The sequence below is a fragment of the Narcine bancroftii genome, chromosome 1 (assembly GCF_036971445.1).
Source record: "Narcine bancroftii isolate sNarBan1 chromosome 1, sNarBan1.hap1, whole genome shotgun sequence".
NCBI lineage: Eukaryota > Metazoa > Chordata > Chondrichthyes > Torpediniformes > Narcinidae > Narcine > Narcine bancroftii.
In genome coordinates, this window is record NC_091469.1 from 191,540,484 (window position 1) to 191,567,174 (window position 26,691).

Here is a 26,691-nt window from a genome sequence, read left to right on the forward strand (position 1 = left end):
CTTGTGGGACAATTCCAGGTGATTTGGGAAGATCCAATCATTGTTGTGATAGAGGAGAAATCAGCAACCCTATAAAGCAACAACATCAGCAACAGTAGAATGCGAGCAAAAGAAATAAAATTTACCTCTTTGTCTAGGTTTGGACGGGCGCAGGCATCTATTTTCCTTTCAAGCTGCTCAAGATGGGAAGCTATACTTTGGAGATGATAGTTACTTTTGGACACCTGCAATATAGTCAAACAAAACATACAGGTGAACATTCAACTACTAGTGAACATTTCCAAACATTTTTTCCAAGTTCTTAGGCTCTTTACGATTTCTGATGAAATGTTATTGACCTCGTGCTTAGGAGAGTGATCAACTGATAACAATACTGCAAAGCTCCATAGATCCTTGAATGGTTCCCACAGTAAAGAAGTTAGGAAATACTGCTATTTCAGAAAAGAGGAAAAAATGTAGAACTAGTGACAGTTGAAAGTAACTGAAGGTGTTTACCTAAGCAGGCCTATTGCTAATATTGCCAATTTAATCTATTTGTAGTGACTGCAATGCCACTTTCTTATGGATGTGCTGTAGAGGTCAATACTGGCTCACTTTCACCTCTGACTATAGACAAGTTATCCTGACATCAATAAGAAATGTTGGAAGGAAATGATAAAGCAGCCAGAGTAAACATGGATTTAAGATAGGAATTATGAGCAATCTGCTAGTTTGCACATAGCAAAATAATTAAGAGCAAATTAATTGACGAAGTATAGTTAATTTTCCAAAAGATATCCGCAAAGAGAACATGTCTAAAACCGGAGGACAAAAGTTTACAATGACTACAACAGGTATAGAAGGGAGTTGAAAGAACATTTTCACTCAGAGAATCAGGAATCTATTGCCTGAGCTAAAGTGGAGGCAGGTGCTCTCACTAAGATTTAACAATTACCTGGATGAGTATTTGAATCATTAAGATGTGGACATCTTTGGATTAAGTGCTGGTAAATAGAATTAATATAGATGATTGATTGATGCACTGTATGAACTTGGGAGGCCAAAAGGTCTGTTTCTGTGCTGAACAACTCTGTGATTTTTGAGAAGGTGCTGTATAAGAGATAACGAAAACAAAAAAAATGGGTGTGATATTGGGGCGAATATAATGGCACAGAATGAGGATTGGTTGACTGAATGAAGTGGATCATGGATCATTTTCACGTTGGGTGTCTATGAATAATAGGGTGCTGCATTGGTTGGTGTTGGGATCCTGCCTGTTCACTATCTGGTAAGCAATTAGGATGTATGAACCATGTGTAATATATTGATGATACAAAGCTCAGAGAGAGCGCAGGCTGCAAAAAGGATGCAGAGGATTTGAATGATAAAGATAGAGCAAGTATTGTTAAAATTGTGAGGTCATTCTGAGTGGCATAAAGATAAAAATGTAGTAGGTTGTGTGCGAGCACAGTGATAAGAAACGAGACAACAGGCTGTGAGCTCATTGAGCACAACTGATTTACTTTGACGTTCATGCCACGGCCTTTAAGGCCCTCCGGAGCCCGCTCCTTGCGTACTGGAACTCACATCACGCTGACGTAAGTGCGTACAAGTACTTCTAGTCTGTACTAGAAGAGAAAGACCCGCAGCACCATCTTTGCCGTGACTGCTCTGCTGACCGCGTGTGACAAGTAGCTGGTTCATCGCTGCAAATATGTGCATCACCACGCAAACACCCGCCCCCCCCCCCCCCCCCAGAACCAGCATGTTGTGGGTAAGGTCTTCTGCTTCAGAGGCTGACCCCTATGTGTTGGCGGTGGGACTGACACCGGTGGCTCTTATGTCTAAATGGGCTGGTTTGAAGCAGTCCAGGATGAAAAGTTCCTTTTTGCCCCCGATGTCAAGAGTGAAAGTGGAGACATTCCTCTGAAGTACTTTGTAGGGTCCCTTGTAGGTATACTGGAGGGGTGGCCTGTGTTCACCCCTGCAAACAAACACGTTGCAGGTGTCTAAGTCAGCAGGGTAAGCAGAGGGGTGGGCAGCAGTGTCGCAATGGCAGTGGTGGTGCAAGTGATCCCAATTTGTCTCTCAGTCTTTCCAGTATGATGGCAGTGCTGGAGTCTTGCCCTGGTGGTGAAGGAAGCAATTGGCCAGGGACTGCAAGGGGTTCACCATAGACCAACTCTGCTGAGGAGGTCTTGAGGTCATCCTTCGGCACTGTGCAGATACCGAGGAGGACCCATGGCAGTTCGACCATTCAGTTTGGCCTCTCCAGCCTTGCCATCAGTGCTGACTTAAGGTTGTTGTGAAAACACTCAACAAGTCCATTGGACTGGGTGTGGTAGGCAGTAGTGCAGTGTAGTTGGGTGCCCAGGAGTTTGGAGAGTTTGTTCCAAATGGCAGAAGTGAATTGGGCCCCTCATTGGTAGTCATGTGCCCTGGGACTACAAAGCAGAAGACCCAGATGGAGAGGAAAGCCCTGGCGTCTGAAGTGGGGATGGCCACTGGGTAAATCTGTCCACTATAGTGAGCAGGAGACAGGCAAGGGGCCCTTTATGTTGGCGTGGACATGCTGGAACTTGTGAGTCGGTGCATTAAACTGTTGGAGGTGGGGCTTGGTGTGCCACTGGACCTGTGCAGTTTGGCAGTGCATGAGTCTCAGGATTCTCCTGTTGGGATCAAGCTAGGTCATGGTAGCTAATGCCGTGCGACAGGGCGTGAACAGCCAGCCTGGAGAGTGCATCAGTAACAATGTTCTCTTTACCTGAGAGGTGGCGGATGGAGGCGGTGAACTCTGAGATGCAAGATAAGTGTTGCTGCTGCACCATGGGTCAGAGGACTTGGAAAATGCAAACGTCAGGGGCTTGTGGGCTGTGTAGACTGTGAAAGGCCACCCCTCCAAGAAGTAGCAAAAATAGCAGAAGGTAAGGTAGAGGGCCAACAGCTCTCTGTTGCACGTGTTGTACTTCAGTTCAGGTGCTTGAAGGTGACAGCTGTTGTCCACATCAACAGTGAGGGCTGAGGGCACATCTATGCATGGGTGGACAAGCATTGTTGTGGCAGCCAGGGCCTTCATGGTTATCTGGAATGTAGACCGCGCCTCGGAAGTCCAGTTGAGTTCTTTCTTGGAGTCCAACCTTAATGTGAAGAGTGACATGATGCTGGCAACCACAGAGATGAATCTGTTGTAAAAATTCACCATGGCCATGAACTCTTGCAGACCTTTAAGGTTCATTGGCCTGGCGAACTGTCAAATAGCCTTGTATTGTTGATAGTGTTACGAGCCCAGAGGACCCATAAACCCAGCAGCAATAGATATTCACCAACAAAAGTTGCTTTTAATTATCTTTAAACATTAAAAACAGAATCACACTTTAACTTATCACTATTAACTTAACTAACCTAACTTAACCCCCTTCTAATTCTAAGCGCATGTGTATGTAATGTGTGTGTATAAGTTTCACAGTCTAATCTCACTTCTCATTCCCCCAAGTTCATTGGTTGCAAGCAATTCTTATACTGTGCACAGAATTCAACATTTATGAAGTTCACCAGACACTGGTGTTTGAAAGGTAAATGGTTACTGCTTAGGAAGGTTCTTGTCAATTTTCAGAGAGATTCATTGTTTCTGAACACAAACTGGTGCCCTTCAATCAGCCACATCAGTGACTTGCCAAAGAAACTTGCCCCATCAGGGTTTTTTAGATGATAACCTTTTTCTTTCAGGTCATGACAGAGTTCTTTTTTGTTTCTCTTATTTCAAGTGAAATGTTATACAGCCAGTCCTCTCCTCTTGTATGAACCACAAGGGCTTTGACCCAGCTGAACTAAGCACTCCCAACCCGTCTTCCAAATGGGGTTTTTCTACAAGTTTTCCAGCTTGTCCTGTTGCAGTCCCAGCTGGTGCTGCTGACTGTAAAACTGCAGAATTGAATTCTCCATCTCTCCCTCTCTCACATACACACACACACACACACACACACACACACACACACACACGCCTATTTGACTCTCTCTCTCTCTCTCCTTGCAAAACCACATGAACCTCTTAGAACAGCAAGCAGCACTCCAGACAGCCTGCAGCTCCGAACTACTCCTCTGAGTTATTTCATCTGTTGCTTTTCAAAACAACAATCCATTAGTGAAGTCTTTTGAGCACTCCCCAAAGTTTTTGCAAAGGCCCCCAGGAGCTGCCCAGTCTGGCTTGAGCAGAGCTCCAGCCTTTTAACTGAGATCTGATCTGAAGTGTTTGTATGTGATCTGCACTAAAAAAAACCTGCCACGCTTTATGTCCCTAAATCATATCTATATACAATATAAACAACATAATCTGTCACAATAGCAAGTATTGTTAAAATATGTGAGGTTATTCTGAATGGTATAAAGATAAGAATGTAGTAGGTTGTGTGTGAGTGCAGAGAGAAGAAACAAGACAACATTGAGCACAACGGATTTACTTTGAAGTTTGTGCCACAGCCTTTAAGGCCCTCTGGAGCCCACCCCTTGCATTCTGGAACTCGTGTCACATTGGCATAAGCGCACACAAGCACCTCCAGTCTGTACTGGAAGAGAAGGACTGGGGATCCCATCTTTGCTGCAGCTGCTCCACTAACCATGTGTGACAAGCGGGGCTGGTTCACTGCTGCAAATATGTGCGCCACCACAAGAAAGCATTTTTTTTAAATGGTAAGCCACTGAAGGGTTCTAAAGGACCTTACTTTATTGGCCTTCAATAAACATCTGTTGGTGCACTCACTCTAGTACAAGAGTTGTGAGAAGCAGAATCCATTAACTGGCCATTTCTCCCCATACCCTGTACTGATTTGTCTCGGTCTCAGAAATTCAACAACCAACAAAGGAAGCTTTTGATACTTTTTCCTTTTTGCTGTAAAATTGAACTAAGTGATTTGTATTTGGTTTGTACAACGTCCATACTTCACTACATCAGATACTCAGAAAGCTGTCCTTACCTCACTTTTGATTCTTGTTTGAGTGTTTGTCAGAAAGCGTTTAATTTTCTCAATGAAGACCAAATCTAAGGTGTAACGCATATACTTGTCTTCAACTTCTTTGATCACATCAGAAGACTTGAAAGAATGAAAAAAGCATCACATTCAATAACACGCTATGACTTACATTTTGTTAACTGTCATTTCTAATGTCACATATGACGAGGGCATAATCTGACCTGCACTTTGGCGCCTACAGTTACTAGAAGTTTCATTGTGAGCTAATCTTGCTCTTTCAGGTAACCATATGCCTTCTTTTGATTGCTGATTAATTTCCTTTCTAGATGAGTCAGTGAAGAGTTCTATATCTTTTAGTTATCATTTCTGTTTGTCCACTCACCCTTAAATGTCCCTGTTCCTCCCTCCGTGTATAATTGTTTATATTTCCTCCTGGTTCTGATTTCAAATCATATCTCTCACTTTCAAATGTTTGACTAATTGGAAATATTTGTTTTTATTTCAGATTTCTGGTCGTCATTTTTGCTTTATTCAGTGAAAGGCTGCTTTTCAGCTTCTCCAATACGTCTTCAGTGATTGTAGACAGAATAGTGGGTGAAATGGTAAACTATTAAACAGATCAACTCACTTAAAAATACAGCTCAATAAAAACACATTGATTTTTAATATCAATTAAGTATATTATCTTTAAAGTTTTTTTATATTACACATACAGGGCTTACTTTAATGGGCATGCAAGTGTTATTGGAGTAAAATTTAAATTGTGTTTGTAGTGCCAAGGCTTATTCCTTAAAAATAGTTTCCCAACTGCCCCAAATCCCAACCACAACCCTCACACACACACCAAAAACTCGCAATGAAAGTGTACTTTGCTGCCAAAGATCAATGACCATATGTTACACCAAATCAAGACTATTAGTTGACCCAAGTTTGGAGGGCAGCTGGTCAGATGTTTTTAAATAAAGTCCAGGCCTAAAATAAGTTTGAGTGTCTCATTTTCAACACATTTAGTCCAGAAGTTCAACTCTATCCTAATATGTAAAATTTGAAAATCATCCCAATGTGCTTATTCATATTTTGCAGGTTCATTCCATCTTGAAATTCATACAAGATCACTGAATTGGGACATTTCTATGCCACCTATTGCATATTTCAATCATCTGATGTCAGAGACCAGGTCAAGCTCAATATATGCAAGGTTAAAAATATGCACCATTGAACCTGGCACAGCATGCCCAAGTGTCAACAATTTTAGAGAACTTAAGTAAGAACCAAATACAGAACAGATGGAACAATCAGAGGAAATCAATCAGCAATCAACCATTAATGTTGAAAATAGTTTTTATTTAGGTATGCAAAAAGAGGTGCTAGCTCAGTGGTTCTCAATCTTTTTCTTTCCACTCACATCCCACTTTAAGTATTCCTTATGCCATAGCTGCTCTGTAATTAGTAAGGCATTGCTTAAGGTGGGATGTGAATGGAAAGAAAAAGTTTGAAAACCACTGTTTTAATTGTACCTAATTGCCTCGTTATGTGCACGGTTTTATAACTCCAAAGGAAATGGGCCAATTACCATTTTTCTTAAGCAAAATATTTCAGTAACAATTAGGTCTAGAGCAGTGATTTTCAACCTTCCTTTCCCACTCACATCCCACCTTAAGCAATCCCTTACTAATCTCAGAGCACAGATGGCATAGGAATTATGTAAAGTGGTATGTGAGTGGAAATAAAAAGGTTGAGTACCACTGTGTTAGCTGCTGCACTGAGCTGAAATTTAGCCCATCTTGGAGTCAAATATAGTGCCTACATCTGGAGACTTTCCATATTTCCTCTGGACATCAGCAGTGCACCCTTGAATGACTTCATCAGCAAGGCAGCTGTGCTACAGATCTACAGTGCCCTCCATAATATTTGAGATAAAGACACTTTTTCCTTTATTTGCCCCAGTTCTACAAAGTTTTAAATTTGTAATCAAACAATTCACATGTAATTAAAGTGTACATTCCAAATTTTACTCAAGGTTATTTGTATGCATTTTGGATTGACCATGTAGAAATTACAGCACTTTTTATACATAGTCCACTCGTTTCAGGGCACCATAATGTTTGGGACATTTGGCATCACAGGTGTTTTTGAATACTCATGTATGCTTAATTGCTTTATTGGTGCAAGTATAAGTGAGCAAGGTTTGCTTCTAAGCTATTGATCACCTTTGGAGTTTGTAGTTGCCATTTTTCAACATATAGATCAGAGTTGTGCCAATGAAAGTCAAAGAAGCCATTATGAGGCTGAAGAACAAGAATAAAACAGCAAGAGACAACGGCCAAACCTTAAGATTATCAAAATCATCAGTTTATAACATCATTAAGAAGAAAGGGTTGGTGAGCTCTGTAATTGCAAAATGACTCGTATTCCAAGGAAGACCTCCATTGCCGATGACAGAAGAATTCTCCTCATAACGAAGAAAAATCCCCAAACACCTGTCCAACAGATCAGAAACACTCTTCAGATGGCCATTGTGGATGTGTCAACGACTATTGTCTGCAGAAGACTTCATGAACGGAAATACAGAGGGTACACTGCAAGATGCAAACCATGGCAAAGGTGGTATGCTTTGGATCTTAGATGATTCCTTTACGCCTCAACACATTGCTCTTGCCATCACTCTGATGCAGGTTAATCTTAGTCTCATCTATCCATAAGACATTTTCCCAGAATTCTACAGGATCTTTGACATACTTCTTGACAAACTGTAATCTGGCCACTCTGTTTCTGTGGCCAACTAGTGGTTTGTAGCTTGCAGTGTAGCCTCTGTATTTCTGTTCATGAAGTCTTCTTCAGAGAATATTGACTGTCAAACCCACATCTGCCTCCTGAAGAGTGTTTCTGGTCTGTTGAACATAAGTTTGGGGATTTTTCTTCATTATGAGGAGAATTCTTCTGTCAACAGCAGAGAAGGTCTTCCTTGGAATACCAGTCCTTCCATAATTACTGAGCTTTTTCTTCTTAATGATATTCCAAACAGTTGATTTTGGTAATCCTAAGGTTTGGATGATGTCTCTTACGATTTTATTATTGTTTTTCAACCTCATAATGGCTTCTCTGACTTTCATAGGCACAACTCTGGTCCTTATGTTGAAAAATGGTAACTAAAGACTTCAGACTTGATCAAAAGCAAATCTACCTGTCTTATGCCTGCACCAATTAAGCAATTAAATATTCCTGAGTACTCACAAACATCTGTGAAGCCAAATGTCCCAAACATTATAGTGCTCCAAAATGGGGGAACTATGTATCAAAAGTGCTGTCATTTCCACATGGTCATACCAAGATGTATACAAAAAATCTTGAATAAAATCTGGAATGTACTTTTTAATTGCATGTGAATTGTTTGATTATAAATTTAAAACTGAGAAGAAGAATCGAATAATGCCTACTAGAATCCCTAAAAAGGCTGAGGACCCTGTGATAACTGTCTCTGAGGCCAACGTCAGAACATCATTCAAGAGGGTGAACCCTCGCAAGGTGTCAGGCCCTGAATGCGTACCTGGCAGGGTACTGAAAATCTGCATCAACCAACCAGCCAGAATGTTCACGGACATTTTCAACCTCTCATTGCTCTAGTCAGAGGTTCCCACCTGCTTCAAAAGGGGATCAATCATCCCACAGCCCAAGAAGAGTAGTGCCAGCTGTTTCAATGTCTACAGCCCAGTAGCACTAACTTCTACTGTGATGAAATGGTCGTGGCCAGAATTAATACGTACCTAGGCAAAGATATTGGCCACTGCAAGTCGCCCATCATCACAATCACTTCACAGCGGATGAAATATCGCTGGCTCTCCACTCAACTCTGGATCACCTCGAAAACACCAATTCATACATACGACTGCTCTTCATCGACTACAACTCGGCCTTCAATACCATTATTTCCTCAGTGCTGGTCAGGAAGCTACAAACTCTGCAACTGGATCCTTGACTTTCTCATCAGAAGACCACAGTCAGTATAAATTAGAAACAATGTCTCCTCCTTACTGATTATCAACACTGGCGCACTCCAAGGATGCGTGCTTAGCCCACTGCTCTGTTCATTACACACCAATGACTGGGTGGCCAGGCACAATTCCAATGCTATCTACAAGTTTGCCGATGACACCACAGTTGTTGGCAGAATCACAAATGGCAATGGAACAACCTTACGATCAATGTTAGCAAAACCAAGGAGGTGATTGTGGACTTCAGGAGGAAGTCAGGGAAACATGACCCAGTCCTCATCGAGGCCTCAGTAGTGGAGAGAGTCAAGAAATTCAAATTCCTGGGTATCGACATCTCCGAGGATCTGTCCTGGAGCCTCCCACGTCGATGCAAACACAAAGAAGGCTCGCCAGCGGCTATACTTTGCGAGGAGTCTGAGGAGATTTGGTATGTCACTGAAGACACTCGTAAACTTCAACAGGAGAACATTCTGGCTGGCTGCATCACTGCCTGTATGGAGGTACTAACTCTCAGGACAAGAATAAACTCCAGAGGGTAACATCACAGGCACCAGACATCACTCCATCGAGGACATCTACATGAGGTGGCATTTTAAAAAGGCAGCCTCTATCCTCAAAGACCCCACCACCCAGACCATGCCCTCTTTACTCTGCAACCATCAGGAGAAAGGTTCAGGAGCCTAAAGACGAGCACTCAACAGCATAAGGGACAGTTTCTTCTCCATTGCCATCAGATTCCTTTTTTAAATATTTTAATTTTGTTTTATCTTTCCAAAATTATACATAGTAATAAATTAAATATACAATATATTAAACTTTTTCTCACAAAATCAAACAAAAACAACAGTCCCCCCCCCCCACCCCCCTTCCATACATACAGATCCATTCACTGTCAGAGCTTACATATATTTTAAGCATATAGAGTACAGATGGGGAAACTACATTTTTATATTTATAATAGTTACTTTTTTTTCCCTTTTTTGTTCCTTTTTATTATTGTACTTGGGCCCCTTTGTGGTCATATCTGTTCTTTAAGTTATATGTGATTTTTTTCCCATAGGCTTCCAAGCGATCGTGATACATCTTTTTGCTACCGCAGTGTTATTTTTATAAATGAGATTTGATATTTGGTCAATTTGATTCCAGAATGATCTTACTTTTTGTGTACTATTATTTTTATTTGGTAGTGTCGTAATATGGTTATAAAATGAATATTTGCACCATGATGCTACCGCAAAACACCAAATTTCATGACTTATTCGTGAAAATATATTCTGATTCTAAACTGAAGCACAAGGGCAAATAAAAGGGTCTTTATCCCAGACATTATGAAGGGCACTGTATACATGCACATCAGTCATTGTACATTTAAACAGCACTCATGATTCTCAAACAAAGCCTTGTTGTATTGTCTTCAGAAGAATGGGATAAATGGGGGTGGGGATGAAGTTGATGAAGATATAATAAATGCAATCTTTCTTTCTCAACATTGGAAGTCATTTCACCAGCCTCCTCTCCATACCTTAAGGTCTTGACATATAGCTTAGAGTAGCTTCACCTCTTCAAATAGATGCTAACTGGTTTTGATGAAGGATCTTAAAGACTGAAACCTTAACTCATTCCATGGATGTTGCCCAGTCTTTTAAGTGTTTCCAATATTTTCTGTTTTTATTTCAGATTTCCAGCTTCTGCAAGTATTTTGATTTTGGAACATAAACTACTATACTTTTCTAGTCAGCTAAAACCCGCAAGTATAAAAAAGTTCAGAATCCATCATACATCTTGGGCAGATTGGGGCAGTGATCTGGGTTCAAATCTTCCACTGTCTATACATTGTCTGTGTGACCACATTGGTTTTCTCCAAGTGTTCTGGTTAGAACAAAGAATACTACAGCACAGTACAGGCCCTATGACCCTTGATGTTGTGCCGATCTATGAGTTCCAACCAAAACAACACTAAACCGTTCCTACCTCATAACCGACTGTATTTTTCTCTCATCCATGTGCATATCTAAGGGTCTCTTAAATCCCATAAGGTTTTAGCCTCCACCACCATTGCTGGCAAGGCATACCAGACACTCACAACTCTGTGTAAAAAGGAACTTACGCCTGATGTCTCCCTTAAACTTTCCTCCCTTCACTTTATACAGATAGTTGTTCTCTGGTGTTTGCTACTCCTGCCTTGGGAAAAAGCCAATGTTTGTCTACCTTTTCTATGCCTCTCAGAATCTTGGAGACCTCTATTAAGTCACTTCTTATCCTTCTACACTCCAAAGAGAAAAGCTCCAGCTCTGCTTACCTTGCCACATAAGACTTATTTTCCAATCCAGGTAACATCCTGGCAAATCTCCTCTGTACCCTCTCCAAAACTTCCACATCCTTCCCATAATGAGGTGACAAGAACTGAACACAATATTCTAAGTGTGGTATCACATAACATCTCGAATCTTGAATTCAATCCTCTGACTAATGACTAATGAAGCCCAGCATCCGATTGGCCTTCTTAACTATCCTATCGAGAAGTGCATCCAGGTGCAGCTCCTAACAAGCCAAGTTAAGGAATTGGAGCTGGAGTTGGATGAACTCCAGATTGTTCGGGAGGCAGAGGGAGTAACAGACAGGAGTTATAGGGACACCATCACACCTAGGAGGCAGGAGGAGGGTAGATGGATGGGTGACAGTCAGGAGACAGAAAGGGACCAGAGGGCAGTGCAGGGCACCCATGTGGCTGTTCCCCTCAATAGTAAGAATATGATTTTGGATAATGTTGTGGGGAATTGACCTTCCAGGGACAAGCCAAGGTGATCAGGTCTCTAGCAGAGTCTGGTCCTGTGGCTAAACAGGGGAGGAGAAGAGGGGAGCTGTAGTGAGAGAAGATTCCATAATAGGGGACAAATGAAAGGTTCTGTGGAAGAGATTGAGTATCCCGGATAGTATATTGCCTCCCTGGTTCCAGGGTCCGAGATATCTCAGATCAAGTTCAAAGCATTTTCAGGAAAGATGGTGGTGAGTAGCCAGATGTCATGGTCCATATAGGGACTGATGACATGGGTAGGAAGGGTGAGGAGGTCCTGCAAAAAATGTTCAGGGAGTTAGGCGCTAGGTTGTAGGACAGGACCTCCAGGGTTGTGATCTCAGGATTGCTACCCATGCCTTGTGCTAGTGCTAGGAGGATAATGCAGCTTAACACGTGGCTAAAGACACGGTGCAGAATGGAGGGCTTCAGGTTTCTGGATCATTGGGCTCTTTTCCAGAGAAGGTGGAACCTGTTCTGATGGAATGGGTTGCACCTGAACTGGAGAGGTAATATTATCCTTGCAGGAAAGTTTGCTTGTGCTGCTCCGGTGGGTTTAAACGAGATTTGCAGGGGAATGGGATCCAGAGCGGACAGAGGAGAGGAGGAGGGAAAATATGACATGAAATTGCATGTACTGTTTGAAGTCAACAGGTTGTACATGATAGAAATGTTCTCAGGTTCATCTATTTCAATGCAAATATTGTAGAAAAGGCAGATGGGTTTAGAGTGTGGATTGGTATGTTGAATTATGACATTGTGGCCATTAGTGAAACTTGGGTGCCAGAGGGACAGGACTGGCAGTTCAATGTTCTGGGCTTCTGTTGCTTTAGACATGATAGAACAGGGGGATGAAATGGGGAGGAGTGGCATTGCTCCTCAGGGAAAATATCACAGCTGTGTTCAGGTAGGACAATCCAGAGGGCTCGTCTACTGAGGCTATATGGGTGGAACTGAGGAATGGGAAAGGTATGACCACACTCATGGGGTTGTATTAATGGCCACCCAATAGTCAAGGAGAATTGGAGGAGCAAATCTGTGGAAAGGTAGCAAGCAACTGCAAGAAACAAAAGGCTGTGATAGAAGGAGACCAACTTTTCACATATTAACTGGAACTTCCATACTATAAAAGGGTTGGATGGTTTGAAGTTTGTCAAATGTGTTCAGGAAAGTTTTCTAAATCAATATATTGAGATACCAATGAGAAAGAATGGAATATTGGATTTCCTTTTAGGGAACAAGACAGGAAAGTGACAGAAGTATGTGTAGGGGAACATTTTTGGTCCAGTGATCCTAATGCCATTAATTTAAAGTTAATTATGGAAAAGGATATTCTGGGCCTCTAGTTGAGATTCCAAATTCAAGAAAAGCCAATTTTGAGGAAATGAGAAAAGATCTAGAATACTTGGATTGGGATGTTGTTTTTGGGAAAGATCTTGGGAGGACCTTCAAAGGTGAAATATTGAGAGTACAGAGTTTGTATGTTCCTATTAGAATTAAAGGCAAGGTTTGCATTCTTAGGGGACCTTGGTTTTTGAGGGATATTGGGAATCTGGTTTGGAAGAAGAGAGAGGGGAAACATGGAGCAAATGACTGCTTGAGGAGTATAAAATATACGAGAAAAATTTCAGGAAAAAAAATCAGGAAGGCTAAAAGAAGACTTGAGGTTGCTTTGGTAGACAGTGTGAAGGAAAACCCTCAGGGTTTCTACAGGTATATTGTGACAGATTATGTTGTGTTTGGATTGTATATAGATATGTTTTTGTGAGATAAATTGGGACAGGTTTTAGTGTAGGTCACATGCAAACACTTTAAAACTGATCTTATTGAAAATACTGGAGCTCTGCTAATGCTAGACATATCGATGCCAAGAGTCTTTGCAAAAGCTTTGGAGAGTGCACAAGAGACTTCACTAATGTATTATTGTTTACAAAAAGGCAACAGATGAAAGAACGTCGGAGCCACAGGCTCTCTGGAGTGGAACTTGCTGTTCCAAGAGGGTCACGTGGTTTTACAAGCAGAGAGAGTAAAACAGGCTCTCTCTCTGAGCACGAGAGAAAGAGAGATCAGTTCTGTAGTGCTACAGTCAGCAGCAGCAGCAGGGACTGGAACAGGACAAGCTGGCAAGCTTGTGGAAAAACCTCATTTGGAAGACGGGTTGTGAGTACTTAGTTCAGCCTGGTCAAAACCCTTGTGGTTGATGGAAGAAGAGAGGACTGGCTGTCTAATGTTTTACTTGAATAGGGAAACAAAAAGGAACTCTGTGGTGACATGAAAGAAAGAGGTTATCATCTGGAGAACCCTGAGGGGGCAAGTTTTGTCAGCAAGACACTGAAGTGGCTGAAAAAAAGGTATCAGTTGTGGGTGTTCAATGAATAACAAATCTCTCTCTGAAAACCGACAAGAACCTTCTTGAACGGTAACCATTTACCTTTCAAGTACTAAAGCCTGGTGAACTTTACAAATGTTAAATTCTGTGGACAGTATACGAATTGCCTGCAACCAATGAACTTGGAGGAATGAGAAGTGAGATTGGACTGTGAATCAAAGAACTTTTCTGAACTTACACACACACATTACATACATGTGTTAAGTTAAAGAGTGATTCTGTATTCATGTTTAAAGATAATTTAAAACAACTTTTGTTTAAGTAACCATTCATCTTGGAGAATATCTATTGCTGGTGGGTTTTGGGGTCCTCTGAGCTCATAACAACATTAAGAGCAAAAGGATAGTAAAATTGGTCCCCTTGATGAGCAGAGTGGTTGGATTAATATGGAGCCAAAAGAGATGGGAGAGATCTTAAATGATTCCCCCCTCCAATTGGTATTCACTCAGCAAATGGGCACAGTGCCGTGGGAAGTAATGAAAACAAGCAGTGAGGTTATGGAGCCTTTACAGATTAAAGAGGAGTAAGTGCTTGCTGCCTTCAAGTAAATAAGTGTGGATAAATCCCCAGGGCCTGACAAGATATTCCCTCGGACCTTGAGGGAGGTTAATGTAGAAATTTCAGGGGCTCTGGCAGAAATATTTAAAATGTCGTGAGGCACAGGTGTGAAGCCAGAGGATGGGAGGGTACCTCACGTTGTTCTGTTGTTTAAAAAAGGCTGCAAAGGTATCCTGGAAATTATAGGCTGGTGAGCCTGATGTCAGTATTAGGTAAATTATTGGGAGGTGTTCTAAGAGATCGGATATTCAATTATTTTTATAGCCAGAAACTAATTAAGAATTGTTAATGTGGCTTCGAACGTGGTAGGACATGTTTAACCAGTCTTTTAGTTTTATGAAGAGGTTATCAGGAAAGCTGATGAAGGAAAGGCTGTGGATGTTGTCTACATGGACTTTAGTAAGGCCTTTGACAAGGTCCCACATGGGAGGTTAGTCAGGAGGATTCAGACACTAGGTATTCATGGTGAAGTATTGAACTGGATTCGTCAATGGCTGGACGGGAGAAGCCAAAGAATAGTGATGGATGATTGCTTCTCAGACTGGAAGCCTGTGATTAGTGGTGTACCTCAGGGATCGGAGCTGGGTCCATTGTTGTCTGTAATCTATATCAATGATCTGGATGATAATGTGGTAAATTGGACTGACAAGTTTGCAGATTGGAAGCATTGTGGAAGGGGAAGAAAGTTTTCTAATCTTGCAGAGTGCTATGGACTAGCTGGGAAAATGTGCTGAAAAATGGCAGATGGAATTTAATGCAGACAAGTGTGAGGTGTATTTTGGAAGGATAAAGCAAGGACATATATGGTAAATTGTGGTAGGGCACTGAGGAGTACAGTAGAACAGAGGGATCTGGGAATACAGATACATAATTCCCTGAAAGTGGAGTTGTAAGGAAAGCCTTTGGCATATTGGCCTTCATTTATCAAAGTACTGAGTACTGGAGTTGGGATGTTATGTTAAAGTTGTATAAGTTATTGGTGAGGCCAATTTTGGAAAATTGTGTGCAGTTTTGGTTGCCTAACTAGAGGAAGGACATCAGTAAGATAGAAAGAATGCAGAGAAGATGTTGCCCAAACTTCAGGAACTGTGTTATAGGGAAAGGTTACATAGGTTAGAACTTTATTTCCTGGAGTGTAGAAGAATGAAGGGAGATTTTATAGAAGTATTGAAAATTATGAAGGGGATAGACAAGAGATAGGCTTTTTCCCCTGAGGGTAGATACAAACCAGAGGACATGGATTATGAGTGAAAGGGGAAAAATTTAGGGGGAACTTCTTCACACAGGGAATAGTGGGAGTGTGCAACGAGCTGCCAGCTGAAGTGGTGAATGAGGGCTCAGTTTTAACATATACAAAGAATTTGGTATGGAGGGTTATGGACTGGGTGCAGGTCTGTGGGCTAGGAAAAAAAAAAGGTTAGGCACAGACTAGAAGGGCTGAATGGGCCTGTTTCTGTAATGTAATGTCCTATGGTTCTCTGGTTCAATTAATCTGCATGACAACCTTGAGACATGTATGGATTTTGACCACAAAGCCCTCTGTTCTACCACACTGTTAAGTATCCATCTACTAACATTGTACCCAGCCTTCAGATTTGACCTTCCAAAATGCATCACCTCACACGTATTCGGATCGAATGCCATTTGCCACTTTTATATCCCTTTGTAACCTACTACAACCTTCAAAACTATCCACAACTCCTCCAACCTTCATATTATCTGCAAACATACTGACCCATCCTTCCACTTTTTCATCTAGATCATTTATAAAAACTATAAAGAGCAGGTATCCCAGAGCAGATCCTTGCAGAACCTTCAGGCAGAATACTTTCCATCCACTACTAGCTCTAATTTCTACAAGCAAGCCAAGGTTACAGATAGAAACTACTCAGCCAAAGTTCTATGAACCCAATGTCTCTTGACTTTCTGAACAAGTCTCTCATGTCAAATGCCTTACTAAAATCCATATAGACCACATCTACTGCCCTACCTTCAATTACTTTTGTTACCTCCTGAAAAAACTCAGGCTGACGATCCCTGAGAAGACTGTACTTCTCAAATGCTCATAGTTTGCACACCACTGACGCAAGATTCAATGATTTACAATGACCAGGATTCCCCCTATTGACTTTTTTTAACAAGGGGACCACATTTGCCATCTTCCAATTCTCCAACACCTCCCCTGTGGCCAAGGAGGATCATCGGCAATGCCCAAGCTATCGGTTTCCTCCCTTATCACTTCAACCAGAGGTATATTGTGTGTAGCCTCGGTGGGGGTGGTTAATCAATCATAATGCTTTTAAGAAGATCCAGCACTTCCTCTTTCCTAATCTCAACGAGGTCCAGCACACAAGCTTATTCTATTCTGACCTCATAATTTTCTCTGGTGAATACTGAAGCAGAGAATTAAATTATGACTTCCCAATCCTCCTCCGCCTCCACCTCCAAGCACATTGCCTCCTTTATCCTTAAGTGGCCCTTCCTTCACTCTTGTCATCCTTTTGTTCTTCACATATATGTAGAATGCATTGGGGTTCACCTTAATCCTACTTACCAAGGTCATGCACCCTTCGAGCTCTCCTAAGCCCTTTCTGAAGTTTCTTCCTGGCTACCATCTAATTATCATGAGCCTTTCCTGTATTTAACTACCTACATCTAATGTATGCTTCCTTCTTCCTCTTAACTAGCTGCCTCACCTATTTTGTCAACCACAGTTCCCTTTTCCTACCATCTTTTCCATCTCAGTGGGACAAACCTATATAGAACTCTGTGCGTGGCCCCTAAACATCTTCCACATCACTTTTGTGCTTTCTCCTGTGATTATTTGTCCCCAATTTACTCTCCCTAGCTCCTGCCACATACCATTTTAATTTCCCTTTCCCCAATTAAACACTTGCTCATTTTGTCTGCTTTTATCCTTGTCCATAACTATGCTAAAACTCAGGGAGTTCGTGGTCACTATCCTCGAAATACTCTCCAGTCGAGAGGTCTATTACCTGACCACATTCATTACCCAGAACCAGATCATGGCCTCTCCTCTCGTCAGCTGGTCCACATATTGAACACAACTGACAAATTCTGCCCTATCTATCCCTCTTGCAGTCAGGAGGTGTCAGTCAATATTAGGGAAGTGGAATTCTATCATAACCACAACCCTGTAATTTCTGCACAAGTTTAAAATCTGCCTACTTATCTGTTCCTCAGTATCCCGTGACCTATTAGAGAGCTTATGAACTACTTCCAGTACAGTGATTGCTCCCTTCCAAGTTCTGACTTCTACTTCCTCTTTTGCTTTACAGCATTCTCCCTTTCTTCAGCCATGTTGCTATCCTGACCAGTAATGCTACTTCTCCTCTTTTCTTCCCATCCCATCCCTTTTAAAATACATAAACCCCAGAACCTGCATCATTCAATCTCGTCTTTCTGTCAGCCAAGTCTCTGTAACAGCCACAGAATCGCAATTCCATATACTGATCCATGCTCTAAATTCATCTCCTTTATATCTAATACCCCTTGCATTGAAATAGCTCGTCAAACCCTCTAAGCGACTACATTTATGCCTTCTCCCTTGACTGTTTTTCCCCACAAACCCACAGCACAATGCCACATCCTTTCCATCTTCTCCCCTATTCTCTGCACTCACACTTTGGCTCCCATCCCCCTGCCAAATTACCATAGTTTAAACTCTCCCCAGCATCTCTAGAAAACCTGCCCACCAAGTTATTGCCCCCCCCCCTCCAGTTCAGGTGCAGACCATCCTTTTTATACAGGTCAGACATTCCCCAGAAGAGATCCCAATGATCCACAAATCTGAACCCCTGCCCCTTGCACCAACTCTTCAGCCACACATTTATTTGACACAACTTCCTAGTCCAACCCTCACTGACGTGTGGCACATAGAGCAATCCCGCGATGACCACCCTTGAGGTCCTGCTTTTCAGCTTCCTTCCCAACTCCCTATATTCCTACTCCTATGTATGTCATTTGTACCAACATGAACCACAACATCTGGCAGCTCAATTTTCTGCTTGAGAATGCAGTTGACTTGATCAGAGATGTCTCTGACCTGGCAGCTGGGAGGCAGTAGACCATCCAGGAGCCTCGATCTCATTCAGAGAACCTCCTTTCTGTTCACCTAACTAGCAAATCCCCTATCACTATCACTCTCCTTTTCTCCCCCTTCCCTTACTTGTTCCTGGTAGATTGTCCCCACACATTATCCAAAACAATATTCCTATTGTTGAGAGGAACAGCCACAGAGATGCCCTGCACTGAATGCCTCTTCCCCTTCCCTCTCCTAACAGTAATCCAGCTACCTGCCTCCTAAACTTTTGAGGGTGACTTTCTCCCTGAAGCTCCTGTCTATCACCCCTTCTGCCTCCCAAATGATCCGGAGCTCATCCAGCTCCAGCTCCTGTTCCTTAACTCGGTTGGTTTCTACTTGGTTGGTTTTGGTTGAAGATTATTATAATTGCTTTGGGCTTCCATTTACCACACATGCTGGACTTCATTAAGAATGTGATTTTTTTTTAAAAACTCTGCCTGAAGGGAGGAAGGTTTAAGGGAGTCATCAGGGGTAAACGTTTTACACAAAGAGTTGTAGGTGTATTGCCAAGGGTGGTGGTGGAGGAGGCTGGAACAATAGGGGCATTTAGGAGACCTGCTGCTTTTTAACTGATTTCCTCTCATATTCCAAGGACATATGGGTTAGTAGGTTAATTGGTCACATGGGTGTAATTGGACGGTGGAGGCTCATTGGACCACAAGAGCCTGTTACCATGCTGAATCTCTACAGTCTATTGAAGCACTTCATAGACCCTAAGCAGTTATTTATATAGGTCCATCCAATTACGTACTACATTTTCAGGACTTTTTCAAAAATGTTAAATAAATTAAATGTGCTATCTTGTTCAATATTGGTGAGGCCAAATTTGGAATAGTGTGTGGAGTTTTGGTCACTGAATTATAGGAAGGATATAAACATAATAGAGAGAGTGCAGAGGAGATTTACAAGAATGTGCTTGGGTTTTAGGGTTTGAGTTGCAGGGAAAGGTTGAGCAGGCTAGGACTTTATTCCCTGAAGCCTAGAAAATTGAGAGGTGATTTGATAGAGGTATTTAAAATACTAATGGGGACAGATAGAATCAATGTAGACAGGCTTTTTCCATTGATGGTGGGGGAGATTCAAACAAGAGGATGTGGATTGAGATTGAAGGGGGGAAAGTTTGGGGAAACAGGAGGGAGTATTTCTTCACTCAGAGGGTAGTAGGAGTGTGGAATGAGCTTCCAACTGAAGTAGTAAATACGGGTTCAATTTTAATATTTAAGGAAAAGTTGGATAGATATATGGATGAGAGAGGTGTGAAGGGTGCAAGCCAATGGGACTAGGTGGGAGAAGGTGTTCAGTATGGATTAGAAGGGCCGAACTAGCCTGTTTCTGCACTGTAATTGATATATAGTTTATATATATTATATGATTATATTGAATCCATACCTGCTGTAAGGATATGGTCTCCATTATTTCCAGGTCGACCATAATTGCCCCTTCTGTCTTGGCAATCCTCATGGCTGTCTGCTCCACACTTTTGCGGTACATGTCAATTTCTATTGCTGTGAAGTTGCCACCTTCTGCAAATAACCTAAAATTGCAAGCATTAGTTTTGAGAACCAAAGCATTTTTAGCAACAGGATGATGTTTTAGGACACAAAATCTTATGTCTTTTTGGTACATTCAATGACCCAATATCTTAGGATTTGTCTGGCATTGAAGAGGATCCAGAGTAGGTTTATAACAGTGGTTTTCAAACTAACCCCCTACACTCACATTCCACCTTAAATGCTCTGTGATTAGTAAGGGATTGCTTAAGGTGGTATGTGAGTGGGGGAAAAAGAGAACTTATTGCACAATGCATCTAAAGCTTAGTGTTTCATGTTATAATCAATTCAATCTTCTTAATTTGGTACCTCAATGATTTAATAAAATATGCATTGTCATCTTGTAACTTTCTGAGAGATTTGTCCATTTTTTGTTGGAAGTTGCGAAGCACATTGTTGACACTATCCATATATTCTTCCTGCTTGCTGTTCAGGGAATTTACCAGATTAACCAGCCTGAGATTAAAAAAAGGAGGCATTTACAGAGTCATAAACAATATGTGACATTGACCTATATAATATAATAACGAGCAGGACATTTATCCATGAATCTTAATTTTTATTTTTAAAAATTTAGATATACAGTACAGTAACAGGCCCTTTCAACCCACAAGCCAATTACACCCAATTAATCCGCTTTGAACAATGGGAGGACCCAGAGGAAACTCACGCAGGCATGGGGAGAAAGTACAAACTCTTTACAGACAGTGTGGGATTTGAACCTCGGTCCTGATGGTTGGTGCTGTAACAGCGTTGCGCTAACCACTACATTAACCGTGCTCTTTATAATACTTTGGAACATGATTTACCTGTCAGATCTAGTTGCAGTTTTGAAGATCTGCTCCATGTTGTAAATGCTATCACGGAAGTTCAAGACAGATTTGCAATGCACTGTTTGAACTTCTGTAAACTCCTTTTTCAGATTTTTCAAAGCTTTATCCACCCCATTACAATGGCGTTCCACTTTCTCACTGTGTAGACGTAATTCAGCTGTGAGACAAAGCCAATGGTTAATTGTAGGTTCCTGATAAAAGCACAAAGGGTGTCTGTCTATTCTAAACAGCAGCTGTGGCATTATTGAAAGGGAGCATGATACCATTTAGAGTACAAACTTTATTATGAACTGCCAAAAAAAAAGAGAATAAACTAGCTGTTTGGTTTCCATGTAAGGTCCAATGGATTTGAAAGTTACTTGTCTACGGTTTAACAAGCACTGGAGTCCTTAACCGAATTACAGTAAAAATCCTGTTATCTGGAATTCTGGTAACCAGCAGGCTTAAACAACTGACAAAAACATTGCGGTTAATAAAATATAAATAAAATTTAAAATAAATAAGAATACATTAAAAATTAAATGAATGTTTAAAATTTGTAAATATTCTCTGAAGTAACACTCAAAGCTTTGCTGAAGGTGGGAATAAATATTAAGCCAGCGGAGTGCTTTGGTCGTGCCTTGCTCATACCAATTGTTTGAATAAAGTTGTGTTTGAATAAAATAGCACAGCCCAGAATGAAGAGCTGGTTGATGCTGCTTGCCATTGGGGTGAATCTCTTAAAATGTCTCCTTATCCCTACTTAGTAAGTCTATCTTTATTCTTTGGCTTGGCTCGGCTTCGCGGATGAAGATTTATGGAGGGTTAAAGTCCACGTCAGCTGCAGGCTCGTTTGTGGCTGACAAGTCCGATGCGGGACAGGCAGACACGGTTGCAGCGGTTGAAAGAGAAAATTAGTTGGTTGGGTTTTGGGTTTTTCCTCCTTTGTCTTTTGACAGTGAGGTGGGCTCTGCAGTCTTCTTCAAAGGAGGTTGCTGCCCGCCGAACTGTGAGGCGCCAAGATGCACGGTTTGAGGCGATATCTTTATTAGTATACTATTAAATATATTAGTAAGGCAGCACAGTTAGTGTAGCAGAGAGTGAGTGCATGCTGTTACAGTGCCAGTGACTGGGGCTCAAATTTAAATTTAAATTTTGTAAGTTAAAGGAATTACCTGATTAAAGTGAATTTTACATTATTAAGGACTACAATACTAATTTGTCTTTTGTCTTTTAAACAGTGTAATTCTTAATGCTGATGTATTAGTTAGGCATTGTAAGAGTGAGTCTCAAGCTACCAGAAAACTCACGTATCCGGCATCTAGTAATCCCAGAAGGTGCCGGATACCAGGGTTTTTTCTGGGGTTTTTTTGTGCCAGGCATAAGACAAAGTATTATTTTTGATGATGTGTGAGATCTCAGATAAAACTGAATCTTAGGAGCCAACAGCTGTATTATAGTAAAAGTCAGCAAATAATTGGACTGTATTCATTGGAGCACCATTTCATCGGATGCAAGGATCGACAACAAGATAGACAACAGACTCGCCAAGGCAAATAGTGCATTTGGAAGACTACACAAAAGAGTCTGGAAAAACAACCAACAGATAAATCTCACAAAGATTAGCGTATACAGAGCCGTTGTCATACCCACACTCCTGTTCGGCTCCGAATCATGGGTCCTCTACTGGCATCACCTACGGCTCCTAGAACGCTTCCACCAGCGTTGTCTCTGCTCAATCCTCAACATTCATTGGAGTGACTTCATCCCTAACATCGAAGTACTCAAGATGGCAGAGGCCGACAGCATCGAATCCACGCTGAAGATCCAACTACGCTGGGTAGGTCACGTCTCCAGAATGGAGGACCATCGCCTTCCCAAGATCGTGTTATATGGCGAGCTCTCCACTGGCCACCGAGACAGAGGTGCACCAAAGAAGAGGTACAAGGACTGCCTAAAGAAATCTCTTGGTGCCTGCCACATTGACCACCGCCAGTGGGCTGATATCGCCTCAATCCGTGCATCTTGGCGCCTCACAGTTCGGCGGGCAGCAATCTTCTTTGAAGAAGACCGCAGAGCCCACCTCACTGACAAAAGACAAAGGAGGAAAAACCCAACACCCAACCCAAACCAACCAATTTTCCCCTGCAACCGCTGCAACCATGTCTGCCTGTCCCGCATCGGACTTGTCAGCCACAAACGAGCCTGCAGCTGACGTGGACATTTACCCCTCCATAAATCTTCGTCTGCAAAGCCAAGCCAAAGATAGAAGAACGAGAGGGGATCTCATAGAAACATTTCGAGCGCTGAAAGGATTGGAGTCGATATGAATGTTTCCTTTGGTGGGTGAATCCAGAACAAGGGGGCACAGCCTTAGGATTGGAAGGTACCCATTTAAAACCGAGATGAGAAATTCCTTTAGCCAGAGGGTCGTGGATTTGTGGTATTCGTTGTGGAGGCCCAATCACTGGGGAAGTTTAAGGAGGAGATTGATATGGATCTAATTAGTCAGGGTATCAAGGGATATGGGGAAAAGGCCGGAAATTAGAACTAGAAGTGAGAACGGTTGAGCTCAGGGTGGAGTTGTGGAGAAGACTCGATGGGGTGAATGGCCTACTTCTGTTCTTTTATCTTGTGATGTTGTGAGCTCATCAATTATTTTCTCCCTCGAGTCTCGAGACATTGGAATTAATTCAGGTGTTAAACAAGAAAGTCTGCAGATGCTGTGATTACAGTTCAATATACAAAAATGCTGGAGAAACTCAGCAAGTCACACTGTGCTCTTTATGTAACCAACGATTCAGGTAAGAAAGCTGTGTGAGCTGCTGAGTTTCTCCAGCACTTTTGTGTATGGGACTAATTCAGGCTCTCTTTTGCAATGGTGGTTGTGTTAAAATGGAGATTCTGAGGCTTGAATAATGTTAAAACACTATGTGATGATAGAACATAGAACATGACAGCACAGTACAGGCCCTTGGGCCCAAAATGTTCTGCCGACCTATAATAGCCTATTCAACAATCTAAACCTTTACCACCCTTCATCTATAATGCTCTATTTTTCTCACATCCACGTGCTTGTCTAAGAGATGTTTTTTAAAATGTCCCTATTGTACCAGAATGTCCATGATGGATACGTTTTGGGATCCACTCTGTTTCAGTCTATTTTATACTCTTGAAATAACACAGATACAGTACCAGCCCGGACATGGAGAATATCCATTTTAATGCGTTTTCCTCTGGGCTCATGCAAGTGATTTTGCAGTTCCAACTCTGCTTTAAACTCTTTCTTCTTGACCACAGCAATATTATTAGCATTTTCCACGCCTTTATCATACCAATTCTCTAAGTGATCAAAATAATTCAAGCGAATCCTATAAAATATAATATGTTATTTTGATATTGTGTCCTGATTTGGCAAAAGCTATTCCTTTCCAAAGTCCAAATGTTGGTATGTACAGTACAAACTGACAGCCTCCACATTGTAAATAATGAAATATGATTTCATTCAGTAAATCAATCGACTTATCTGAAATAGCAATAATACTCAAGAAATTGAAAACACTTCTCAAATCTTTCAGATTGGATCAAATGTCTCTGGTTCACGGACATCAATCCAGCATTTATATTTTGATGCATGTTGCTCACCACACTTCTCTATCTCACCTATCAGCAATTACAGAAATGTGAAAATCCGAAGTGAGAGAAAAGGAATAAAAGTATTCCAAATTATTCTGTCCTTGGGTTCTGCTGTAAAGAGAAATAAGTTAAGCTTCTTAATAAGACTTGGCACCAGTTCATCTATAATGTACAATACTTGCTGGTCAGTGCAATTTATAGTATTTTGCTTGAAATAAATCATCACATGATTTAAAAAAAAAAGCTAAGGAGATAATATGCCTAATGATCAAAAACATGTGTTTTGGGGCAGCACAATGAAGAGTAGATGTACAAATTAAAAAGTTATGCAACAGACAGAAGCTGCTGGGTTTATTATTCTATTATTATTCATATTATATATAAATGAGTTGGATTAAAACTAGGTGAGTGGGTTTGTAGGTGACATTAACATTACTGAAGCTGTGAACAGTGTAGAGGGCTATCTAAAAATAGAACGGGATATAGATCAGCTGCAGACATGGGCAGAGAAATGGCAGTGAAACACAAAAGTCTGCAAACACTGTGACTGTGGTAAAAACACAAATGCTGGAGGAACTCAGCCGGTCTCGCAGTGTCTATAGGAGGTAAAGATATATTACTGACGTTCCAAGGTATGAATAAAAAGACATCTGTATCAAAAGGCTGGGGGAATTGGAAGAATGGGAAGGGGAGGAGTACAGACTAACAAACAAAAGGTGTTAATTTGATATGATTAGAGGACAGGAGAGAGGAAAGGTGAGAATTGATGGGGGGGGGTTGTTTCTGGCTCTGTGAAAGGAGACAGAGGGAAAAGGAAAGAGAGAAAGAGCTAGAGGAAAGGAGACATAGGGAAAGATGGGGAAGTCTATGTTAATACCATCCAGTTGGAGGGTGTACAGATGGAATATGAGATGTTTTTCCTCCAATTTTATGGGTGGTCTCAATCCGGAAGTGCCAGAGGGCATGTCAGAGGGGACTTGAAATGGGTGGCCACTGTGAGGTCCACACTATTGTGGCGGACACAGCTGAGGTGCTCAACAAAACGATGTCGTAGTCTGCGTCCAATGTAGAGGAGACCACAACGGGAGCACTCGATGCAGTGGATAACTCATACAGATTCACAAGTGAAGTATTGCATCACTTGAAGGACTATTTGGGGCACCAAATGATGTTGATGAAAAAGTTGTGGGTGCAAGTGGAGGATCTTCTACAGTCACAGGGGTAGGTCCCAAGGGGGCAATTGATGGGAGGGAGGAGTGGATGAGAGAGTCACGGAGGGAGTGATCCCTGCAGAAAACAGAGAGGGGAAGAAAATGGGAATATGCGTGTGGTGATGAGATCACATAGTAAGTGCAGAAATAGTGGAGGATGATATGTTGGATGCGGAGGCTGGCGGGGATGAGGAATTCTGCCCTTGTTGTGCATGGGGGTGGAGGAGGCCAGGGCAGAAGTGTGGGTAATGTGGGTAATGGTGGTAGAGGGTGTCACTTTGTTTGAAGAAGGAGGACATCCCTAATGATCTGCCATGAAAGACATCGCCATGGGAGCAGATATGATGAAGATGGATGAATTGAATGAAAGGAATGGAATCCTTAGAGAGGCCAATAGTAGCATTTATGACACTTCCAGATAGACACATGAATATGAAGGGGTTGCAGGAATATCTATCATGTTCAAGCAGCGAGTTTTAGTTTGATTTAGACATCATGCTCAGCACAGACACGAGGACTGAAGGATCTATTCCAGGACTGTGCTGTTCTGTATCCTATGTGTCATATCTTTGTATAATGGAGGCACAAGAGGCTCCAAATACTGGAAATTGAATTAAAAAAAAAACAACTGGAAGAACTCAGGGGTAGTCAGCACATCGGCTCAAGAACTGGCATCAGGATTTTTAAAAATCTACTAT

General features: G+C 41.7%; 1 protein-coding gene across 3 annotated transcripts in view; it reads right to left on the minus strand.

Annotated features, from left to right (window-relative positions):
* Positions 1-26,691, minus strand: part of ccdc180 (coiled-coil domain containing 180) — a 136,624-nt gene that overhangs the window by 51,526 nt on the left and 58,407 nt on the right. For all 3 annotated transcript variants that reach the window (XM_069885833.1, XM_069885842.1, XM_069885852.1), the window contains exons 22-27: positions 24,342-24,517; positions 21,144-21,324; positions 20,644-20,790; positions 20,174-20,318; positions 4,950-5,066; positions 126-224 (exon numbers count right to left, since the gene is read on the minus strand). In XM_069885833.1, the coding sequence (XP_069741934.1) occupies positions 126-224; positions 4,950-5,066; positions 20,174-20,318; positions 20,644-20,790; positions 21,144-21,324; positions 24,342-24,517 (865 nt within the window). The remainder of the gene's footprint in view (positions 1-125; positions 225-4,949; positions 5,067-20,173; positions 20,319-20,643; positions 20,791-21,143; positions 21,325-24,341; positions 24,518-26,691) is intronic.